We start from the raw sequence: 24,709 nt of genomic DNA on the forward strand, positions 1-24,709 counted from the left end.
AGTTCAAATGCACTATCTTTTAAATGAAAAGTATTTTTCCTTTAGGTGTGAATCATCTTTTTTCCCTGAGCAGTGTTTTCTTTAAAGATGGCTGAATATGCTGCTTTTCTTAGACACTATTTTTAGTGAGTTCTCTGAACTTACAAACAAATGTTAGAAATGTAATGAGCTTAAAACTCTCCAGAACCTCACAGGTTAGAGTCTTACAAGGATCTCACTCTAACCAGTGTTTGGCTCAGTAAGTTTAATGGCATCTGTAGGCCCTAGCTGATAATTTACCTAAATTTCTGTGATCATTCAGCACCGAGTTTAGTTTGAAATGCTCCAGGCAGAATATTTTGCTGACTGCACTAATTAAAATGCAGAGGTAAAATTTCAGGAAAAAGTAAGCTGGTCTGTACTGATTAGGTATTGCTAAATAGGTACAATATCTAGAAGTGCTCTTTCAAGAATTCTTTTGTCATGTGCTTTTAGCCATACTGTATTAAATGTTAACAAAAATACCCTGAACACTTTCTCAGCATCATCTGGGAAGTGACTTCTCTAATTTCTCTAGGGAGCATTGTTTGCCCTTATGGTCCATGCAGTCAGAAATAGGTTAATAAGCAATCATCTTACATTAAGATGTAAAGGGAGGAAAAGAAGGTCAAATCCTGGAGCAATATAGAAACAACTTGAAGTATTAAGCTTACTTTGGGCAATACACAGTTTTCTAGTGTTGTTCTGAATCTGCTTCTAGATTCAGGAGGCTTTTGTAACCTTGGCCAAGAGATAAATCGGTAATTGACTGTTTTAGCAGTATATTTTGGTGGTATGAGTTGAAAATGAGAGCAGCTTTGTGGACCATGTTAGATGAGCAGAGGCAGTGATCCAGGCCCTGTTTCAGGCCTGAGTTGCAGCCACTGCCCTGCCTGAGGAGCAGGTGCCAAAACGTGTCCTGATCATGCAGCAAGCACTGCACCTGCAGGGTCCTGCAGGCACTGGGAAAGGCCAGCTCTTCTGAGAGGCCCTCCAGGCTGCAGGCTTCCTCTGTCTGCTGGCAGCTTGAGAAATTCCTCCAGTTGCGTAGAGGGTTTTGTAATCTGTGAATGTTTAAAATAGTCAATTGATTTGGCATATTGACGTGTTTAGTGTACCATGAAAATTCCAGCAGTTGCATTAAATGCAATTACTTGACTAAAGAAAGAATGTTATTCCTTTTAATGCGTTTGTAATTGCAGACTTCCTCAGTGCCAGTCTCTTTCTTTCTATTGTTTAATACACAAAATTGTTTGAAATGGCATTTGCACTGTAAGCTTAATGTGTACTGCTTCCATTATCAAGAAAGGTGTATATTTTTGGATCATGTCTTTTGTAGTTCATATAATTCGTTCCCTGAGGGAAGGATTCATTGTTATGAGTTGCATCACATAAAGACGTGCGTTGATTTTAGGCAGGTTGTCTGGCAACAGTGAGGTAGGAACATCCGTAAAACATGTTGGGTGCCAAACTTTGTAGTCTACTTTCTTTCTTTGAAATGGGGCACACGGCATGTGCATGTAAAAAGTGTGCAAATTGATATAATTTTAGTGAGATGTACCAGACCAGATGGTCTTGTACAGAAATAAAAATTTGGCTTTCCAGGTGAGGTGGTCTTTGGTCATCAAGAGAAAAGCTTTTATATATTCTTCTAGCTCAGATGGTTAAAGAAGGAAGATGGAGGTCAGATGTCCCTTTTGAAATGGCAGCTGGAGATGCAGGTTATGCATGATAGGAAGCACTTTGCAGAATCTTTGAAAGCAAAGCAATGCAAAATGCAGAAAAGTGGTACATTGAACAAAGCCATGGAGAAGAGGGCCTTTTTGAAGAGAATGCTCTTCTCCCCTTACCCACCGTCTGGCTGGAGTCAAGAAAGAATACAAGCATTGTATCTCTCTTGAAGTCCTAGGACCAAACTAGCAAAGCCAGGCACAGGGCAGTGCACAACAAGTAACCGTATCTGTTACATGTAGGATCTGTGTGCCTGAAAAGTTTGTGTCATGTTGGACGCGTCCATGTAAGTTCTGAGAGCTGCTCCCAAGGCAGGAGAGAGATAGAGCGCATTGTGTTTCTGTCCACACTGGGGTGCAGACGTGGACAAGTGATTCTTACTTAACTTTGACATTCTGCTGTGTTTGCCTTGCTCTTTGAACGTCTTCTCAGTTCTGTATTTTATTTGTGATGTGCCAGCCTCCTTGACCTCCCTCCCCAAACCGCCGAGGGGCGTGGCTTGTTCTTTGAATTCCTAAGTTCCTTGAACTTTGCCATTGAAGCCACTTGGTCTGTTGTCTTTTCCTTTTGTTGGTCAGTCTTTTCTGTTAAAGCCATATGATTTCATGATTTTGTTTCTGTTGTTGATGTTTTCAGGCACAGCTGTAAGTTCAGCACCTGGAATAAAGCTTGTTAATTCTCCTATGTTTTACTTTTAGGCTTATCTTTTGCTTTCAGGTTGTTTTTCTGAGTTGGTCTCCCACTATGTGAAGTGGCTTAATGTGAATATGAATAAACAAGTTAAGTCTCTGAGTAATCCACAGTGAATTTGCTATAGATTGTCCACTATGATAGATCTAAAATCTTGTATTGGTTTTCTGCACTTAGTCATGGATTGCTGGTCACAGGGAATCGAGTGGCCTTGTCCAAGAACAGAAGGTGCTGGACTAGATGCAAGGGGCATGATTTGGATTCCTATTTCAGTATTTATCCTGTGTCTCCAGAAAGGCAAAAAAAGGAAATAGATGATGATTTCCATCACCCTGTTGCTTTCAAGTGTCAAGTAAATACTGCACAAGTATTTTCAAGTTAATACTGCACAAGAGCAGAGATGCAAGGCATAGATGCCATTAATGTTTTTTGACTAGGTGCATTATGGCATTATTCTTCATTTCATTACTCTTCTAGCTGTGTGCAAAAGTCATTGATGAACCTTGATGATATTTATTGCTTTTCCACAATGACCTGGTGACTGCCAAAGAAATAAAGGTCATATTCAGTTGTTAAGATGCAAAGTACCATTTCCTACTGATGTAATTAAGTGTCAAGTTCTGTCAGTGATGAGATCTAGTGCTGACAAAGCTTCTGTAGTTTAACAATCCACTGGTTTTGACAGATGAAGGAAATAATTGCAAAGTGTTCTCCCATTTCTTTCCTCTCCTTCTGTCCACTTCAGACAATTAAGTGCACTTGCCAATATTATCAGCAGCAATTCCTCCCCCCAGACTAAAAGCTTTGTTCTTTTTAATATCTACTGTTCAGGTATAGGGTTGCAGAGCAAGATTTGCAAAAATTCTTGGAAGAAGTTGTCAGGAAATTTGACACAGTCATGAAACCTGAAACAATACCTGGGTGTGCACGACTGCATGTTTGTGGAACAGTGATGCATTCATGCTTTGGTCGTAGGACTCAACGAAAGAATGGAGTTTCATTTCTGATTTGCTGCTTTGTCCTGTAAGGATCCAGTACTCAGTACTTCAGCACCTCACCATTTCAAGCAGTGCCATTCTGTGTTCCATTCTGTAATTCTCATCAGATCTAAGAAGGAGAATTGCTGTATGAATCGGAGCAGTTGTTACTATTCATTCCCTTCTGCAAAGTTTTTTATTAAGGAAAGCAATCATTCACCCAGAAGACTTTGTTGAAATAGTGCCCGTGACATTCATTGTTGATAATAATAAGTGATTTTGCTAGATATCGATCTCATGCTTAATCTGTCATTGTAAAATGCAATTGTAATGCACAAAATGAAATTAAAATGCCTTTCAGAGTCCACCTAGAAAACCTCAATTTGGCAGTTCTCTAGCCAGTCTGACCTGGTTTGTTTCTGTGTCTCTTTTGAGCTGAGACATTAGTGCTTGCCTTGTAGGGATTTCTGTCTGGGGCATTGCAGTAACACCGTCCTCAAAATAAAGTGTCTGTTCTTTGTTACTGAGTTTTTAGATGGAGAACGCCTATCTTCAGATGAAGCTCTTAACCCATGTTATCATGTAAGATAATGTAACACAGAAATGGTATTGCAAAATGAGGAATGTAGTGCCCTATCAGGTCACTGGTGTGTTAAAGAATTAAGACTTCAGGAAGCAAGCCTTTGCTGGGTTCACACAGAGCCATTGGTGTCTCGAGGGCAAAGGAGTACCATCCTCTGGTGCCCTCTGTCCTCTTTCCCAGATGGAAAGAGAATAAAAATCGTCTTGCTAAGCCATTGAGATCTGGCTTGTAGTTTCTTCTGCAGGTCTTTGAGCAGAGATAAAGATGGGTTTAGTATTAACCATACTTAGGACTGGACTTAGGTGTCTAGTCACAGATGTAGCCAGAAGGCAGTTGTACAAGCTATGAAACTGCTTCCTCTGTTGTCTTCTATTTACGTGCCGTAATGACTGGAAACCAAAGTGTTGGAAACACAAAACCAAATAATTTTACTGATTATTTTTTACCTTTCATCTGGAAAAGATATCTAAGTTGTATTTCTTTAGGGTGCCTGCTTGCTGATGCTGCAGTAAGTCTACAGCTAAGTTTGGGGAAAGGTCAGTTTGATACACTGGTGTTTTAAGTGGACAAGAGCAGCTATGGCTGCTCTGGCTCTCATGGTAGGAACTGGTGTATTGGGGTTCACAGGAATTCTGGGTTTGGCTGTGTGAGTTGTGCTTAGTGTTGTGTTTAGTTGAAAATGGATACATTAGGGTAGGGAAGCAAGGGTAAAATAACTTGAATATCTGAAAGGCTGAGGTAAAAGGAAGGACAGAAGGGAGTTACCATCTTCTAGATATCTGAACTGAAAAGGGAGAGGTGTCATGCAACTGGGGAATGGTGGCAGAAGGGAAAATGAACCAGCAAGATGGAGAAGGCAAGGTGTAGAGCCCTGCAGAAAAGCAGATGTGAGCTGAAGCAACTGCTGAAGAAAGAAGGCAGCTCTGTCACTTACTGTTGGGAGCACATTCAAGGGGAAGGTAGAAAGAGAAAGGAAAGCTGGGAGGAAGATTCTGGCAATTGCAAGCAAGTGCATCCAGAGGACTGCGTAGAAATTTTTCTGATTTTCAGTCATTTTTCTAGAGCCACTCTAGCTGCTGGGGGCCTTAGAGCAGCAACTGCCAGTGAATTGCTCAGAAGTGGCAAGTTGCACTTTTAGTTGTTTCCTATCTAGGGATTTGTTTGTTTGCTTGTTTTTTAAACACCTGCCAGGTGGTTCTAGTTGAGGAGGATGGCTTCAAAAGGCAGGATTCCCATTATCCCGTACAGAAAGACTGAATTGCTAAAGGAGAGTGACACTAACTGGTGATAATTGTCTGTCCTTGTTGGCAGATGTTGCACTTGTCTTGATCTTTCATTCAAGTGCAAAGACGAATGCTTTTGCAGGAGGGGAGGAGAGCTTGTTTGGAGCTGTAATTGCCAACCAGAATATGTCTTACTGTGCAGTGGGACCATATTAGAAATAGTCTCTGAAGGTTTTTATTTGTTGGGAGTGGTAGTACCATGAAAGCAGCTTTAGCCTTGCCACTCCCATGTCTGTGTTAATTTGTGAATAATCCTAAAAAGTCCCAGGATGAATGTACTGGTGATGGATATAGAGTGAAAAGTGAGCTTTGTTTGTTTGCCTTTTAAATAATTTTTGTCCGTTTAATGTTTCTGTTCCTCAGTAATTCCTCAGCCTACTATTAAAATCGACCTGTAGTGATTTTCCTGTTGATGTTATGGATGTACCCGCTTTTGTGGCTAAGAAACAGAGATGTTAAAAAGCACTTAGGTGCTTAGGAGTCCATTAGGAATATCACAGGTTCCTAAATATATGTGTGTATGCACTCTGTAGCCCTTCAGGGAGTATTTTTCAAGACTGCTTTTTTGTTTTAAAATGGTCACTCTTTCAATAACAAAATCAATTGTTTGCAGTCATCTACTGACTGAAACCTCTGATACGTATGTTTCCAACAGCAGATGAATAAAGATAATATGTGCATCTGTCTCTTGGAGGCTCCTGGCATCTATCAGATAAAATCAGTTCTGGGAGCAGAGGCAGACAGACAAGCTTCTGTGGCAGCAGCTGAAAGTCTGTTTACTCTGCATCATCTCCTGTGTTGTGCAAATACAGGTCTTGTCTTCCAGCCTGTCGTGCTTACTGAATTTTAGCACATCCTTTTCAACACAGGTGCCTGTGTAAGTTCAGTCATTCTCCCTTGCAGGCGTCTTCATCAGCTAGACAGGAGTTTTTGAGGGGCATTGAGTTAACATGAAGAAAGCTCTGCTCTGTTTCATTTCATCCTTGTCTTTGACACCTCGGGCTGGATTTGAGACTGTCACCTGTGTTGCTTCAGGGAGACTTCTCGCCCAAGGGTCTCACTCTTCACTATCATTTTCCCTTGTCCCATGTAGCTGTGTCCTGTTTGCTTCCCACGCATCCCTAGAAGGCCAGGCACAGCCTGCTTCCCCCACACCTCACACATATGCAGTGACAAGTCTTTGTGCTTGCCAGCTTGGTTGGTCTCTTTTCGTCATAGCTTGAGAACATGTTCCTGCCCCCTTTTTTCTTCCTCCTGTCTTCTGTAGCTTCAATGAACTTTTTTTTTGCCCTGTTGCTACGGTTACACTGCCTTTGATGAAATCAGCGAGGCTTTCCCTTATGATTGGAGCCAATTCTTAGCCGTACGGGTTCTGGCAGTAGTCCTGTCCAACATTAGTCTTTGCATAAGCATTATGTCCATATTTTTGAGGGTCTTTGTGTGTTTGTTTCTGTTCCAGGAATACTGTTATCTATGTAACAAAAGCTCACAGTCATCTCAAAAATCAAACTCAGCCTTGCAGTATACAAATCTGGCATTCTGATATTTGCTGACTTTTATTTTGGCCATCGGTCAAAACTGACATGTGGTGTTGCCTAACCACTTTTCCCCTTTTCTTCTGAAATACTATTTTACTGTCTCCTGAATACTCAGATTCCTACATACAGGAAATTGCAGAGCACTGTATTTGCTTCCTCATGTTTTTAATGGAGGAAATGCAATTCTTACCTGTCATCTGGCGTAGTGCCCAGGACCGCGTTTAGAGGCAGCTGATGGTGTAAGGAAGACACCCTGCTTTTGTAAGCACATGCTAAAGTTCTATGCCTTGGCTTCTCTTTTCTCATCAAAAGGCTTTGAAGTTGCTGTGGGGCATGCACTATAGGAAGAAGTATCTGGGAGCACAGGGGTGTCAAAGTATGGGTGTAGCCTCTGAATGCTCAGCCAGCCAGACTGACTTAATGTGGGCTTTAGTCACTGAAGGGTCACTTGAATTGTAGCAAACCATAGGCAGGAGGTCTGAGACCAGTGTGCTGGTCTAGGAGTAACAACATTTGCCTGTTTGACAGGGAAATTGTTGTGTCCCTGTTTGTTATATATGTAGGACTTCTGATCTCAAGCTCTGTCTGATCAGTCACTGCCAAGAAGACTAGAAGACAGTGCTGTCAGTCAAAGTGTCTCTGTTAGGTTAAATTCTCTTCAGGAATAAATGAAAGTGAAAGAGTTTGTTTCCTAAAATCCCAAGAAAAAAAATGCACTTCTAGAAGCCCTTACGTAGCTTAGAGCCTTGGGAAAAATACTAACTTTGCCCTTTTGTCAGACGGTTTAAATCTCAAACCAATTGCATCCCATCTTTACAAACGTAGAGGAATGTAGATCTGTAACTGAATGTTATTACTTGCTCTGTTTGTAGTATTTGTTCAGGAAAAAAAAAGTTTCTTTGGATTTTATTCAGAAAAGTTTTTGCAAAGGAGTTTCTTGGCACTTCCAAGTGAAGCAACTGTGTCCAGTTACGGTAAACTTACGTTCAGAATCCAGGTATCCTTAAAGGGTGAAATATCTTGCTGAAACCTACAGTTTATTTTCAAAGGAGATAAGATTGTCATCCTTATGAGTCAGGGTCTGCACACTGGAAAGTGAATAACAGATCCAGTCATTGCTAATTTCAGTTTTGAGAATTGCAGCTTCCACATTTCCATCTTGTATGATATTCCCAGTTTAATTCCGAGTTCTGTAGTATAAAGAAGTTCCTCAGTAATTCTGCCCTGTATCCTGAAGAGACATGCATGTGGTTATTCATGATTGTTTCCAGTCATCACTGCGATCTTTTCATTTTTCATTAAGCAGCAGCTTTCAGCTTTAGTGGTTGGATGTTTGCCTTTAAATGTAGATGAAGCAGGTCTTCATGATACTGAGAAGTATCCTTTCCAAAATAGATGCCATCTGAGTAAAGGGCTTTACACTACCCTCAAAGAAAAGAAATAATTGCTTTAGCATTTCTCAGTTTGTATATGTGTTGCCTATGTGATTTTCTGCAAGGTAATTGCTTGTTAAACAAACAAAGCAATTCAGTGATTATTGTAAATCAGGCTGATGTTAATAGATCCTTAATAGCCGCAGCTGTAAGACTTTCTCCATGGAATTTGGTTTCTAATGCCAGCTTTTAAATATTTTCATAACTGTGACTTGTTGCTGCAGTGATCCTGTTCTTGCTCTTTCAGAATGAGAAGGCTTTGGGGCATTCCGTGAGCCGCTCTAGTAACATCTCAAAGGTATGTTGCTTGATATAACTCTCTTTAATAAACTTGGGGATACTGGGATTTCATTCATTTCAAAATTGGGGTGATACATGTGATGATGTGACCAGTATAAAAATGCTTTTTATGCCTGACTGTCATTGATAGTCACTCCTGAAACATTAGAACTCTGGTGTTCTGCAGAGTCTCTTTACAGGTCAAATGAAATGGAAGCTACAGTAGGTTTTCTCTTTCACACTGTCAGCCTCCTTAGCTTGATAGGAGCAAGATAGATGACAGATGCCTGAGATCTTATCTGGAAGGGAAACTGGCTCCAAAAACTGGCTCCAATGTTGTTTTGTAAGATATGTATAGCCGTGCATCCCATAATATGTATAGGATATGTGGTTATGTGTTATTCTATTGTTACTTCGACACATGGCACTTTTAGTGCCATGAACTTGTTACCAGGACATGACTATGTCAGTATTTTTAAATGTTTGATTTTATAGACCCTGGTCATGTAAGAGAAGATGCTCCACCCATTCTAGTCACTCTTCAGCATAGGCAATGGGCACATCAGAAGCATAATCGCTTTGTTACGCCATTAGGAAAAAGGTATCTTCTATCCAAGATAATTATTGCAATACATACCCTACTTCTGCATTGCAAATAAGATATTTTATAAGCTGTAAGCCTGACAACTTTTTGCTTACAAAAGTACAATTGCTTAAAGCCTTCATGCAAGCAAGGCTGTGCTGGTTGCCCAGTGCTTTTCACGGGGTGCATAAGCTTCAGCTTGTTTCCACAGTTTTAAGTGGCTGCTCATAGTTACTTTTAATGAAAGACTGAGTCATTATGGCTGTGACAAGTTCAAGTCCCCTTTTTCTATTGTGGGTACTTCTGGATCTAGGGAACTGTTCATGACTACCTCCAGCAGAGGAGACAGTGTCTGCGCTTAATGTATGGTTTATATAGGCCCAGACAACTTCCACTTTGGAGCCGAAAGACAGGATAACTGGGTGTCCTAAACAATGAGCAGGGCAGCTGCCCAGTGCACAAGGTATTGACCAAGCTGAAGGTGTTGTTATCGTGGATTGGTACGAGATTGTTTTGCATTTGGCATCAGAAAACATGCCTTCATATAAAGGGTTTTGAAATAAAAACTGTGTGAGTATAAATTCTCATGTGGGTTTTTCTAAAATGGGACTATGCTTGTTCCTTTTTACCCTGGTTCTTATCTTCGTAGGGATCCTTAATTGGATTTTCAGGTTTTGTTCAGCAGAGATAGTAGTTTTGCCATTAAGTGTCATTGTACTTTACCCAGAGTGTCTCAAATCAGCACAAGCCTTTTGGCAGCAGCATTTTGGTCCCCACACGAATCTGCACGCTTCATTCTTAATTCATCAAGAACTGGTAGTGTGGCAGTGCAGTGGGAAGGACCTTGCACTCTGGCAAAGTTCTTCCTGGAAGTGCTCGCAAGTGAGACGTCAATATTTACATTCATCCTGAAGCACTGAAACGTTCAACATGACTGCTGTGTGTTGCAAAAGCTAAAGCTCTCAAAGGGATCAAAAGTCAACCTTGCCAGTTTAACTGGGGGAGACTTTTTGGTTGCAAAATGAGCTTCCCAGAGGTGTTTATGTTCTTACTGCTCCTGTGTCACCTCTGTCTGATCCATTCTGTACACCTTCTCCGCTCTGGAGATAGGTTCGAACAAGGGCAGAGTGTGGAAGTCCTGCCTTGGGGTGACTTTATGATGTGTATCCCATATTGCTGCCCTATGCCCAGAAATTAATTCTTGTGCCTTTCTATGCCTTTAAAGTGAGCCTGAGAGGGGGAAGGAAAAAAACTGGGCAAAACTTTTCAAAGCAGTTTGCAGCTTGTTCAAGGTCACACAGAGATAGTGACTTTTTTTTCCCAGCCAGCTTTCAGCCAATTTTTTTTCAGGTTTGTTGGGGTTTTTTTTGGTTTTTTTTGGTTTTTTTTTTCTTTTTTCTGGAGAGAGACTGAGAGTTGGACTTTTTTCCTTCCCTGGAATTTCGGATTTTTTCCCTTTTTCTGTGGATTGCTTCAATATCAGAACACATTGGGAGGACTTTCCATTGAGCACAGAGTGCCTGGCCCTGGGCCAAGTCCCAGCTCCGAGGAGACCAAAGGGAGGACTCTAACACTTTCCGAGGTTTTTTTCTTCACAGCAAAAGATTTTATTATTTAGCATTATTATCCTTTTCCCATGTGTTTGTTAAATAAATAGTTTTTATCTCTTTCCTTCTAGGAAAATTTATTTTTTCCCGAACCTGGTGGGGGAGGGGTGGTTGTGCCTTCTCTCAGAGAATATATCTCTAAATTTGACCAAACCGGAACAAGTCCCACCAGTGAAATCAGCACCTGATTTGCCTACATATCTGAATGCTGCCTTGTGCCTCCAGGCAGTTCAGTGCTGAACTGCAACAATTTTTTTGTGGTCAACAGGTGCTTTGGCTGTTGCAAGCAATTTCAAATGGCAGATCAGGAAAGACTGTGGTATGCTGCATGGAAGCTTAAGTATGTGGAAAATCTTTCTTTAGTTGTGAGTTTTAATAGGAAAATGCCCTTTTTTTTATTGTTCAGAATACCATAGCAACCTGGCCAATGAGGCAGACTGGATACATGTAAAGGAGTAAGTATGGAAATGCTTGGCTGCCTGTATAGTCATTTCTGAAATCCACAGAACTTGTTGATCCTACACCATTTTAAGAGGAGCTTTTTAACTAAAATTGGGTTAAATCAATTACATGCTGCATTTCCAGATGTGTTGGGGGGTGTGTGTGTGTAAAGAAATCGTGGTCATGCTTTCTGCAACTGACTCTTTCAGCCATTGTTTTTCCACCCAAATCTAGTTTACAGCACAGCAACAGAGCAAATCTGCTACAAATTCTTGGCACTGCCACTTGATTCAAAGCCTTACTAGTGCTGATGTCATTACGAACCCTCTGTGATTATTACTGTGTATCTTTCCACTGCTCTCAGTTGCACAGTGCAATTTGAGTGGAAAAGCATTGAGTCAGAACTCAGCCTTCAGCCAAGAGAGGATGCTGTGTTACTTATTGTAACCAAGGAAAGCAATGCCCAAGGGCTAAAAGGGATAAAGGAGGGAGGCAGACAGATGGTGCTACTGAAAATGAAATCAGCTGGTAGAGGTAGCAGAACCTCTCTGAATATAGACCCCCAGTGTCGGGGCCAGGTGGAGCTGTCCCTTGGGATAAAGGGGCAAAAAGACAGTTCTCCAAGAGGCAGATGCTAAGAGGGGCAAAAGAGATGCTAGTACATGTGACCAAGCCAAGAAAGAGCAGTCACCTGACTACTTGGCTAGGGCTGGAGGCCAGAAACAGCAGAAAAAGGAGCAGGGAATAAGATGTAGGAGGATCTTCATATGGTGCCATTAGGCTGTGTGCAGTATGTTGCACACTGGGGGATGTGGCATTCCTCCAGGCCCTTCTTTGCTTTTTTGGTGTATATATTTCAAGCGCTCCTTTTAAATCTGCTACACGCGAAACATTTGAATTTCTGAAATTTTTTCTGTTTGTTTTGAAATGAAAAAAAAAATCATTGAGGGCAGATTTAATTGATTTAGTCATGGGACTTGAACACAGCCCAATTTCCCCAACTTGCCCTGTTCAGACACTGAAACAGCACTGATGCTGATTGAAATGACCCCAGTTGGCACACAGGAATACAGCCCAGATCCACATCCTGGCTGTTTACCCTAAGCCAGCATTTTTTCCAAGCAGCCACTGTATTGCTGCGAATTGCCTTCATCATACAAGCCCCACAAAGAAATAATTTAGCTTTATAGAAGCTTCATCCTCTAAACGTAGGAGAAACTGACCCTAAAACACAGCTAGTCACTGGGAGCAGCTAAAAGAGGGATTTTCACCGTAGTGGTAATTCATGCCCTCAGTTTATAGATAAAGGAATTGTGCTTACAAGCAGATGAAATGAGGTCACTTACAAAGCTGGTCTCTAAACAGTTATTCTCAAATTAGTGGTATTGTTTACCTTTAAAGTGTCTGATATATCCTGAAACTGATGATGTGATGTCTGGAAATCCCTTCAGGTCATCTGTGTGCTGTTCTTGTCATCTGATTACTTTGCAGGGCTGATTCTAATGTAAAGGGGAAGCACTTTGTAGTCTTATTTTCGTGGCCCTCCAAGGGATAAACTTTGAAAATGCTAATACTGGGATCACAGCAAAGGAATCAAAAGTGAACTCCTTAAAAAATGTAAATGCTTTGTCTTTGCATTGTCTTTTCTGTATAGTTTTATCTTTTGAGCAGAAGCACACTGCAAAGTATTAGATTATTCTTAGGATGAATAGCAGCTAGTGCAGACACAAAGTGGTAGCCTAAGCTTGCTATGAAATTTAAAATCCATTTAGGCTGTTCATCAGCTTGGAACAGATTTAGAAAAGCATATGAATACACATGTCCACTGTTGCCTGAAGCTTTAATGGATTCAGTGAGCATTTGTCTGTAGAAAAGCAGTCCAGGTTTTTCAGTTGCAGAGCTTAGTGATCCTATAGTCTATAGAAGACCAAGGCTTACTGAAAAGAACTGTTTCTTGGAGGTGTTCTGTTCAGGTACATGAGCCTGGGGCTAGGGAAATGCAAGCTGCTCAAAAAGAACCTTCTACTGAGTTATTGGGGAAAGGGAAAGACAGGAGAAATTGTATAGTGTGAAGATGAAAGTATACTCTTTTCCCCAAGTACAAGAGAAGTAATCTCATGCTGGGGCACAGTGCAGTCATGTTTGTAAGGAATGTGATAGTCTCCCTCTGCTGTGATAAATTCCCTCTCCTGGGGCTGGAGTCTTACTTCATATGGGTATGAGGGCACCCCATTAAGGAGGAACCTGTAGGGGTTTCCTTTCCTTTCCTCTTTTGTTCCCTCAGTCCAGTCAAGGTATTTTGAGGAAGATTTTTAAAGATAAATAGCCATATATATTTTTTTATTCTTCTTCTCCCTGCAGAACCTGTGCAGTTGTTACTGGGTTTAGTCAGCATTACTCCTGTGCTATAGGCAGATTGTATTATTCTTGGGGAGGTTTTGAAGGGATAGATAGCCTCCTTTCTCTAGTGTCTTCAGCCCTGGAATCCAGAGAAAGTTCCCGACAGAATCCTCCTTTAGATTTCTTTAGAAATAATAAGGGAAAGCTGACTTCAGCTTTGCTTCCAGTTGCTAGACATAATTTTAATTATAGTCATATACATTACATAAAGTATGGAAGAAAGTTCTTCCAGCAGCTGACTGCTGGTTCCTGTCAAATTGTTGCCAAAATTACATGGTGTTGATCATCCTAAAATTTTCAGATGACTCTTTCCCACATCTCCCATCCAGTTTTTTAACCACTCTCCATTTTAATAATTTATCTTATCCCACTCTAAAGACACTTGATTTTAATATGCACTGGAAGTCAGTATGTCATGAATCTGGTAGGGAGAACTTACTGGAGAAGATCTGAAGTTGCTGATGGTTGATTCTGCCATGTTGGTATAAAAGCTTTCAAAAACAGCCTGCCAGCAGGGCTGTCTGCCCGTCACATCACCCAGTCTGCCCACAGGCGGCCTGTTTGGCCTATCTCAGGTGTCAGGTTAGTACAGTTTGGTCTCATTGCACTGCTGCCTTGGCTGGAGGCCTCCTTTGGCACAAGTGTAGTGACACAACCACATCTGCTCCACAGATGAACTTCAGAGACCATACAACTGCAGTGCACTTTAGCAAGAGCCATCAGCCAACATGTACATGGAATACAGTATTTACTGAAAGTACTCAAGAGAGCATAAAATAAAGGCAAGCCCATAATCAAAATGCCAAGTTGAAATTTGGGTTGTGGAGTGTTTTGCTGCTTGCTCTGTTGCTAAATTTGTATTTTCCTGAAGCTCCTTGTTCTGAAGTTCCTTCTGATAAAGGAATTAAAATGGAGCTTCTTTTCTCGAACTCTTTGTCTGCCCAAAGGACAGGTGTGCTCTATTGTTAAATGTGCATAGTTCTTAGTATGTTAGTTCCAGATCCTTAGCTGAGACTTCTAGATGTCTTTCTAGCACAAGTAGTAGGGTCACAGTATTGTTCCTATTCATATTGCACCTAGAAATGACAAAGTTCACAGGTATGGGGGAAAAACCCTTCTTTGCTTCCTTTAGACTTCCAATCAGTTGAAGAATTCTACTGGAGTTGTTTCTAATTTTTTACCTTCAGTGAATAATTTAATAAAGTTTTTAGAATGTGACAGGCCCTGTTCTTTAAAATGAGATATAATTGCTAGTACTGAAGTGCAGCCCAGAGTGGGACAACAGCAACTATACTCACAAGTGTCATCTCCAATAAGCAGCTTGTCTTGAAATATACCCAAGCCATTGGCACGTTCACTATGGCTCACTTCAAAGATGCCTTTATTTTCTTAGGAAGGGTGGGTTTTTTTGGTTTTTGGTGTGCAACATGTAATCAAAAGGATGTAATCAGAAAAGGCTGAGTTCTCTCACCAATAAATAACACTGTTTATGTGGAGTCAGAATAAGAACATATATAATATGTGTATATATGCATATAAAAAAATGTGTATGTTCCTGCTGGCAACCCCTCAGAGGACTGTAGGCTTCCAGGAATCGTTACCTTCAGAATTGCCGTGGTTGTCTGAGCACCAGTGCAGAAGGCCATGCTGTGACCTCAGTGAATTGCATTAGATGGGAATGTCAATATACACAATTAACTAACTATTGACCTTTAGTACTGGGCTATTTTAGGCAACCAGTCAGGCTGTACAGAGTAACTCACAAGCACATGGCTCCAAGGCTCAGATATTCCTCCACACGAAGGCCATGACAGTCCACAGAGTTTCAGCAAGTGATTATGGGGTTAGAAGGGTCAAATTCAGGCCGTCAAGGCTTGGGCTACGTGTCACACATGAGCATGGCAGAAACCTCCTATGAGGAGTGCTCTAAAACCTACTGCCACTGTTGCCATCATAAATAGCCAGTTTGGCCAAAGGTGCTGCTGCTTGGGGAGGCTGCTGCTGGGGCAGTAAGGTTGGTGTGTGCCAGAAGCTACAGAGTGGAGAAGGCTCTGACTGTGCATTTTCCCAGCTTCTTCAGAGCTGAGCCCTGCGTGGGAGCAGCATCAGAGCACCAAGATAGCTGGATCCGCCTGTTCCATTCACCCATCACCGCCTCTTCTTTGCCCTGCTCTGTTCCAAGGCTGCCTGTATTTCTTCTTTTCTGTGGCACCTTTGTGCCTGAAAGCTGCTGTGTCTGAGTCTGAGTCAGTAGACCCAGGTGAGCTGGGAGAACTGGCCAGCAGCAGCTATATGTAGCCCTGCATATAGATCTGGCAGAACTTGGTACTTAGGCTTCTGGCAGCAGCTTGCATTTTACTGTGCTCTTGTCAGGCAGTTGTACTTCACTGTGAGAGACTCATTGCCCTCACTGACTAGTGTTCCTAGGGAGGTGACTGGCATTAAAGCAATGATTAGTTTTACCTCTCTAAATAGTTTCATGAACAAAAAGCATGGGATGAAAGGGGGACAGACTGAGTGACTGGAGGCTCATCAAACCATGGCTTTTGGTGGTAGCCACAGCTTGCATTAGCTTGAACCAAGGCTGGGGCATAACTTCTTCCAGTGTTTTGTTGTTCTTTTTTGTGGTGCCTATCCAAGTGTGTTAATTTCTGTTCATATTTTGATTGCATTTTCATTATGTATGAAAATGGCAAAAAGTACCTTTTGTTCTGAAACAGAAAGGGGGGAAAGGAAATCTGCCTCAGACGTTGAGTTTCTGCAAGTCACCCTGAACAGTGCTGGCATCTAGAAACAGAATACTAAGCTTGAAATGCAAGTGAAATTCCACACTTTCTTTTTCATCCCAGACTTTTGATTTTCCAAGTGGCAAGACTTTAACTGTTCTTATCAGAAAATTGGATCAAGAAGCCAGTGACATGGTTTTGGAAGGGAAATTTTGGATCACTGTTTCTAGTCATCCACTGTTAGACTCTTACATCATATATTCTGCTGTCCTTTTCTTGAAAAGTTCATTGCTAGACTGAAGCAGCTGAGAGATTGGATTAATTCTTAGCAGGTTACCTTCTGTGATTTGCTCGTAATGTAAAACCTGAGACAGATATATTAATTGATTTGTGACTTCACTTCCAACAATATATAGCTCTGTCTCCATGGCAGAATGCAACATGCTGTTTTACTGGTTTAATATTTTGTTTTTAGATGATTGCTCAATATGTCTTTTAAACTAATTCATTATTTGAATTTTCTTGATTTTCATTTGCAGAGTGAAACAGTTTATCAGCAGATTAGTGTCAGGTTTTTCATTAAATTGTCAGACTTTCCGTTAAAAAAAAAGCAATTACTGCACAAACCCTTTTTAAAAGATAGGATTTGAAGTCAGGTGTACCTGCTTTTAGGAGAGGTTAAGCATCAAAGAGAGAACAAATTTCCAACAAATACCTGAATTTACATCACTGCATGATCAGAATCCTATGTCATTAGCACATGCAAGTGGAGTAAAATGTAGAGAACTGTAGTTTCCAGGATAAAGCCAGTAATTGATCTTAGTCTTTAATTTGTTTTGTCACAGTCATAACATAGCTCAGTTTGCTTTCTGGCCCAAGGTTTTTCTGCTGGGTTTTATTCTATACATGTACCCAGCTGGTTAAGATGGGAAATAATTTACAGTGTCTTACTAAGGGTTAAGAGGTGTGTGTCTGAGTCTTGGTTGAGTCTTGTCTTTGATTCCTTCAGACCCAGCTGTAAATGGATAACTGTTTTTTCAGTCTCTCTGCACCTGAGGCATCCCAATGTGAGGGCAAGTACATTGCTGTCTATAGTGCTGTTGACTAGAGAAATAAAACCTTAAAAGATGAGTTCTGTGACAAGGAAGGTGATTGTTTTATCTATATTTATAAAGTAGCATGTGTATGTATCTTCTCTCACAAAGAGATAACCGTATAATGTGTGACAAGGAACCTTGATTTTGCTATGACAGTACAAAAGCCTGTGGCAGCCTTGTTTAAATATACAATAGGGACTTTTAATAAATTAAGTATAGAATTGAAGAGTCCAAAGACAGGTACAATGTGTGTTGCAGCATGACCAAAGCAGGGATGACTGAGCAGCTCTGGTGTCAGCTGAAGCTGAAGCATGGGCACAGCGTGCTTCTGTGGCAGCACACCTTTTGTCACTTGAGGTCTCTCTGGTCTGGCTGTGTGCAGTTGCCTGACCCAGGTCTCTGCTGGCTGTGCTGGTTTCTGTGCAGCCCAGTATGTAGCTGACACTTCTGTTGTTCTGCTGATTGCATTGTTCCTTCCTGCGTTTCAGGCTTTGCTGTGCAGATCAAAAGAGCTGTAAACTTTTGTTTGAATTTTGAAATGCAAGCAGTGTTTTGCAGCAGTGGGTGAGCAGTGCAGCCTGTCCAGCAGCTGTGGAACATGGGAGACCAGGTTTAAAGACACTCTATTATGAGGTTATTGATGCAGGTCTCCTCCTTGCCAAAACCTCCAGGTAGAGTTGAGAAGTCTGTCGAAGTGATGTGTGCAGAATACAGCAGCAGAAATGGTCTTCAATAACAGCTAGTGGAGTCACAGCTCTGAGACAACGTTCATTCTTAGCACATTGATTTTAGAGGCTTGTCTTCTAAGTGTTAAATATGCCAATAGCTTCGCTTTATATTTTTGAGTTAGTTCAGCTAATTCTTAATTCTTCAATTATTTTACTTCTCACTGTGCTCTTGTTGCGACTTACGAATATGACTGCTGCCACACCTCTTGTCCAGGTAGATGGAATATCCTGTTCAACTAAGAGCAGGATGAAAGGCCTCCCAAAGTACAGAAAGTACTTCAGGAAATGGTCTGGGTTGGCAGATGGTGCTCATGTGCATGTGCTAGTAAGGAATATAAATCCTCAGGTTGTGTTTGAGTTACTGAATTACTGACAGTTCTGTTTTGTGAAGAAAACCCCAAGCCTCTAATCTCTTGCTATCATTGCAAGAGGAAGGATTAGCTATTACATGGTAGCTAAATTCCAACTAGTTTATACACACACTTCCATCTAATTATTCTAATTACTGTAGCATTGCTCACGTCCTGAGGTATTGTTCTGTGCAATGTTTGACTGCTGGCAGATTCCACTCCAGAGATGTCTGCATTTGACCTTGGGGTAAAACATTTCTGTTCTGATCACTACTTCTCCAGGGATGAAGCTATGTGACCTTTCTCGCATTTAACAGTAAAGTCACTTTCTTACAACTAGCCCTTGAGTATCTGCTGTAGAGTGATATCTGACTCCATATGCTGTGTTTCACCCTGAAGGTGATTGCTGTGCATACTGACTCCTGACTTGAGGGTTTTGTTTGTTTGTTTTAATTTCACTGCAGGCTGGAAGTCCAACCTCTGTCTCTGCCCCTCACAGCTTCTCTCGGACTTCTGTTACACCATCCAACCAGGACATCTGCAGGTAAAGTGTGCTATTTGCGTAGCTACAGTGAGGCTCAGGCGAGGTTCAAATTAAGGAAAAGCAAAACTGAAAAAGCATGTTTATGGGGAAGTAAGTGATATGGGATTCCCACATAAAGCATCCCATTTGTTTGACTCAACTGCTGTCTAACACTGCTTTGTTAAATCCTACTGACTGTTTGGCCCCGCTATGTTTGCCATTCCCACACTAGCTGTAATTCTCATTTCTTCACTATTAATTATACGTGTTCTCTTTTTTAATAGTTTTTTTACTTTCTGTGCTTTTATTCCACTGTTCTGCATGCAGTTCCAGTGCAGTGTTTTCTGAGTGTTGTCATCACAGTCCAGTGCAGTCTGCTGTTGTCTTGAGAAATCCGCACTGCCAGAGCCCTCTGACACAAGGGGTCACTGTGACAGTAATCTGTCAGGACACGTTACATGCAGCAAAGAGAAACTCCCGTGGGCAGGATCGGGGCCAGGCACTCAGGTCTGCTAAGAATGTAAAGCCCACCCGCACTCTGAAATTCTCCAAGTCCCTCAATGACGTGGACCAGAAGGCGCAGAGCACCAGTGAGTGCTTTGATTATGTGGAGCGAACACGCTCTGAAGGCAAACTGACCCCGAACCAAGAGCAGTGTTTAAGGATTAACAGATTTCATCTTAAAGAGAGGAAACCACTGAATCTCAGGCCTCTTTCTTTTAGCAATTCTAAGCACTCCTATATCCCTTCCCTTTCCAACTACTCGAGTGCATCGGGAGGAGCAGAGAACCACAGCGCTGTGCATATCCCCCTGCTGGAGGACAAGGTGGACCATGACACCTCAAGGAGCAAAAAACTGTTGCGTTACCTTTTTTCCTTCTCCCACACCTCCAGCATCAGCAGCCTGCATAAATTTCATGAACTGGAGAGCTATTCCAGTCACTTCCAAGCTGACAAATCCTCCAGCATGCTGGTGGAAAGCACGGACTTCTGCTCTGATGATATGGGAGACGATGACGTCTTTGAGGACAGCACCTCAGTGAAACTCAAAACAAAAGAGCAGCGGGCACCGCTCTGTTCAGTTGAGAAGGACAGTGACCTTGACTGCCCTTCCCCCCTCTCAGAAAAGTTACCCCCTCTCTCCCCTGTGTCCACATCGGGGGATACCTGCAGGTTGGTTTACCAGAGAACCACCTACCTTTGAACCCTTCCATGTGCAGTGGTGACTGTTGTGCTTTCCCCTGCCCTTGTGTTGTTTCTGTCTCTTCTTTTACCTTGTCACTTTGCTAATACAATAGGTGTGATTTGAAGCATGCAGCCTTCTCTCTGCTGTCCTGCACCCCTCTGATGCACTTAACAAGGCTACTAAGCAAAATATTTTCCTTTGGAGTCAAATAAATTATCTTAAAATTTATTTCAGGTTTGGGGTTCTGAGATGGTATTTTTCTCTTATCAGTGCCCAGACTGGGAATATTATGAGAGACTCAGCTACGCATCATAAAGGTCAAGCTGAACATGTCTTAGCTTTTAATGAGCAATGTGTTGTCCTGACAACACTGATGGTTTGGTCAGAGGGTGGGAGTCAGGAGGAAAACAGACTGCTTGAAAATTGCTTCTGAGATCAGATCAGTATAGCTTTAGATTTTTTTTTGCCTCTCAGTTTGTATCCCACCACACTTTTCTATTAGTAAGGGCTTCCTGGATGCTTTGGTCAAAGGGGATCTGAGCACTGGCTGCTAGAGGTAGGCCTGTGTGATGTCCATAATGTGAGGTCCAAAAACAATGGGTGCCCTTATTCCAGCTACAGAGGATTAATCATGTGCACAGGTGGTGGGAACAACAAGATGTGGACTGTCTTCATGGTGACTTGTCTGCAGGTCTGCCCTGTCCAACCTCCAAAATGTGGTTGAGGAGCAAGAGTCATCACGTACAGGAGCAGATGTCCAATCCCTCTACCTAGCATTTTATTATCCTAGTCTTTCTCCTCCCTAACAGCACTTCCTAAAGCTGGTTTTGTTATTACTTGCCAATATTATTTGATTTCCCCCCTCATTACCACCATATCTAGTTCTGTACTGGCTTATCATCAACAAGATGCTGTTGTAATCCACCCACTCCTTCATTTCCACTTGCCAGCTATCAGCAAGGTCACAAGAGGCAAGATGCTACACATCAGTAAGAGATTTCAGTAATAGGGATGGCAGCAGGCCAGAATGTACTTCACATATGCTTAGGAACTTGTATTCATTCCCTGAGCTCCTCACCATCCCCCTTTCAATTCATGACCTCTTTCACATAGTTAGAGGGACTTCACAATGCTTTATGCTACCCAAGGGTTGTGTGTAAATTGAATCTGGAAATCAGATGTCAGCAGCTGGTAGTAACACTTTATCAGATGTCTTTGCTGTTTGCACAAAGGCTGTGAGGAAAATAGGGAGTTTTGCAGAGCTGATGCTTCCTTAGCAACTCTTGCTAAGTAAGAGTTGGAGAAGCAAAACCATTTAGGGTAAGTGTGTTTTGGGGTTCAGATTCAGTGCTGTAGTTTTGCATTGTGAATCTATCTCTTAGCAACTTGCATTGGAATTAATCACTTGTGCAAAATCCAGGCTGTCTAAATTAGTTGTTTGTGATCCTGGGGTGGACTGTTCCACCATTGGTTTAGGAATTTTGTTTTATCTTCTATTTCAGACCGTAGTACCTGAGTAGCTGTACCTCTCTGTGCATATTTTGTCTTGGCAAATGCTGTCTGATCTGTTTAAGTGCTATTTGCAGTTAAGTGCTATTGGTCTGGGTGAAACATTGTCATTCCTTGCTCCGTTTTTTCTTTCAGGTACTGCATTTCTGTCAGGCTCTGTGTGTGTGCCTCATCTGTGAGAAAGCAGCTGTCTAGTTAGCTGTGTCTGTGCTTAGTTATTTTGTGCCTGTGTATGTGCTTGTGCAGCAATGGAGTTGTTTAGTGTTAGCTCCTTTGTGGAACACATTCCTTTGATTTATTTGTCTTGGGATCCTCAGTGAACATCCATGTGTGATCACAGATATTACATGGCTCTTCCACATCCTTTCTGCTTCCCCTTCTCCTAATGAGCAGCTTTGCTTCTGATTCAGGATATGTCACTGTGAAGGAGATGATGAGAGCCCTTTGATTACCCCCTGTCACTGTACGGGAAGTCTTCATTTTGTGCACCAGGCCTGCCTGCAGCAATGGATCAAGAGCTCGGATACACGATGCTGTGAACTGTGCAAGTATGAGTTCATCATGGAGACTAAACTGAAGCCTTTGAGAAAGGTAGGCACAGGACCTGCTTCCCCAAGGACATGCTTTATTAACAGAGATCCACTCTGGAACAGGCTGTGCCCGCGAGCCTGCAGCACCCACCACGTATTTATTAACGTTGTTGTGGCTCCTTAGTTAAGTCTGGTCAGTTTTGTATAGGTACAAAAGGATTTGAATTAACACTTACCCTGGCAAATTCAGCATCACTGGAATCCAGCTCTAATAACAGCAGCTTTCTGTGTGTAAATGTACATACATATGTGTGTATATATATATATATGCATGCAGCAATCTGACTATTTTATTTACAGTTAGATTTTAGAGCACAAAACTCTACAGTTATCAACATTTTTTTTAATGTGGACTTTTGTATTACTGTTACCTGCTTTAGTTTGTGGCTCTAAGATCCACATGGCTTTTAAGCTCTCTTGAAAATATGAGGATTTCACATTAAATTAGCTTAAAATCACACTTCCTGAATGTAATTTAGTTAGAATTTGTAGCTTTTCTTTTCTTTTTAAAGGATCAAACTTATTTATTGAAAATAATACATTTTAAGTAGAAGGTGGTTCCCTGTTAAATGTGTTTTCATTTTTTTCTTAGGCTGTGAATGACTAGGTTTTAGTACTCTCAGGTTGCTAGAACCTGTATTTTTGTTTTATAGAAAAGTGCCTTTCATAAATCTGTTGACTTAAAGTATAGGTAATGAGACCAGTTTTGTGCTTTTATCCTCGTTTTATTCTCCCACATCCTCCGAGCTTTCAATTTCAGTTGTTCTTATGTCAGGATTTTGAGATGGAAGTCACTGGTATTCTTAGCACAGACAAATCCTGCCATATCTACCAAAGTGGAAGAGGTCAATAACAATAACCTCAGTCTGGAACTAGAATAAGTGAGAAACATTAAATTCAGTTACAATGAGCCTAAATCATATAGGGTGAGAAGTTTTGACTGCAGCTGTCCCAAAACTGTTACGAGAACTTGTCCAGTTCCTAAAAGTGACTCCTAACAGAAAATAGAGAGATTTCAAATACTTATTTTTAGAGAGATGTACTGTCTGCAAAGTGTATAGCTTAGCATGTCCAGTGGGTAGGATGTCCTTTGCTTATGACTGTGGTGGATCATTGCCTTCTAAAAACTGCAGATTTTGGCTTGGTGGCCCCTTGGCACGGAGTGTGGTTGCCTCTGAGCTGCAGTATTGGTCATCATACACTCTGTTGTCTGCGCAGACAATTCTTTGCACAGTCCAACCATAGGACAGTAAAGAAATTATTGTAGAGAATCCAAAGAAAGAAGAGTTGCTATAGTTGTCAGTTGACTGCTGGGTTTTTTTCTGTGCTCACTCTGCCTGAAGTGGGTGGGAAGCATTTTCTGAATATTTGGGCCTTTTAAAAAAAAATGTTGTGCACCTTCAGAAATGAGTCACTCAACATCATTAGTTATATCTGAACAGGTCATCTGTGGGAAGCAAGACAAGTTGCCAGAAGGTAGGGATAGAGCCATAAATAGAAGGAGTTTACCTCTCAAATACATCTAAAGAGTCCTTTTAGAGGTTCAGCTGCAGCAAGAGCATAAAACGCCTCTGCATCTTCAACTCAGCCCTTACAGTGTCCTTTCAATCAGGAGAAAACAGTATGGAACTGGTGAATATGATCAGGATGGGACAAATAATAGGGCTTCTTCTTGTCTGTAGGATAGAAATGGAATTAAACTTCCTTGGCTTCTTAAGGTTGTATTGCAGCATTGGACTGTTCAAACACTAAGTTACTAAGGGAGGAGGGTGAGAGCAAAATGTGTCATGGCTCAAATGAAGATGAGGGCAGACAAAAGAGAAATGTTCCATTTTAAAATTTAAATGAAAAAAGATACATTAAATCTAAATTGTCTGCTGATTTTTTTTTTTATTTTAACAACACTTGAAAAATCCAGAACTGCTAACTGTTTTAAGTGGGAAATGCCACATTATGTGTTATCAGAATAATGCAGCAGGGACCTACAGATTTGAGCTTCCTCTCCGGGCTAGTGTGCAATTTGCAGAATATTTCCTCTTTTGCTTTGCAGTCATCTCTCTTGAAGAGGTGAGGTGGCGCAAGCTGGTTTGGTGACTCTGGAGCCAGCAGTTCACAGGAGGCATTGTCCAGCAGGGGAGCCCAAGCTGTGGAACAAAAAAGAGAACTATAAATTAATCAAAACACAGGTCCTAATGGCTCTGTAAAAGCATTTGCAAATAGATTTAACATGGTTGCTTTTTGGCAAAATAATTTTATTAACTTACACTTTCTATCAAAAGGCAACACCTTTGAATAGATGCAAAAGCAATTTTCTATTTTAAATACAACGTGCAAAGGAAATGTTTTGTCCAATCTTTTTCTAAAAAGATTTTAAAAATATAGCTTTCTAGTACAACATGAGTCTAGTATTTCATTCCTGGAAGTATTCAATTCTTGT

The 24,709-nt window shown here is 41.3% G+C and overlaps 1 protein-coding gene across 5 annotated transcripts in view; it reads left to right on the forward strand.

The window, feature by feature from the left end:
• The window catches only part of MARCHF8 (membrane associated ring-CH-type finger 8), a 90,510-nt gene that overhangs the window by 57,059 nt on the left and 8,742 nt on the right, over positions 1 to 24,709 (forward strand). For 3 of the 5 annotated variants that reach the window (XM_039553609.1, XM_039553610.1, XM_010411385.4), the window contains 4 exons: positions 8,501 to 8,551; positions 18,929 to 19,008; positions 19,315 to 20,160; positions 22,093 to 22,273. In XM_039553609.1, coding sequence (XP_039409543.1) covers positions 8,501 to 8,551; positions 18,929 to 19,008; positions 19,315 to 20,160; positions 22,093 to 22,273 — 1,158 coding nt within the window. The remainder of the gene's footprint in view (positions 1 to 8,500; positions 8,552 to 18,928; positions 19,009 to 19,314; positions 20,161 to 22,092; positions 22,274 to 24,709) is intronic. The other 2 variants (XM_039553611.1, XM_039553612.1) reach the window with 2 other exon arrangements.

This window comes from Corvus cornix, chromosome 6 (assembly GCF_000738735.6).
Source record: "Corvus cornix cornix isolate S_Up_H32 chromosome 6, ASM73873v5, whole genome shotgun sequence".
Lineage (NCBI taxonomy): Eukaryota > Metazoa > Chordata > Aves > Passeriformes > Corvidae > Corvus > Corvus cornix.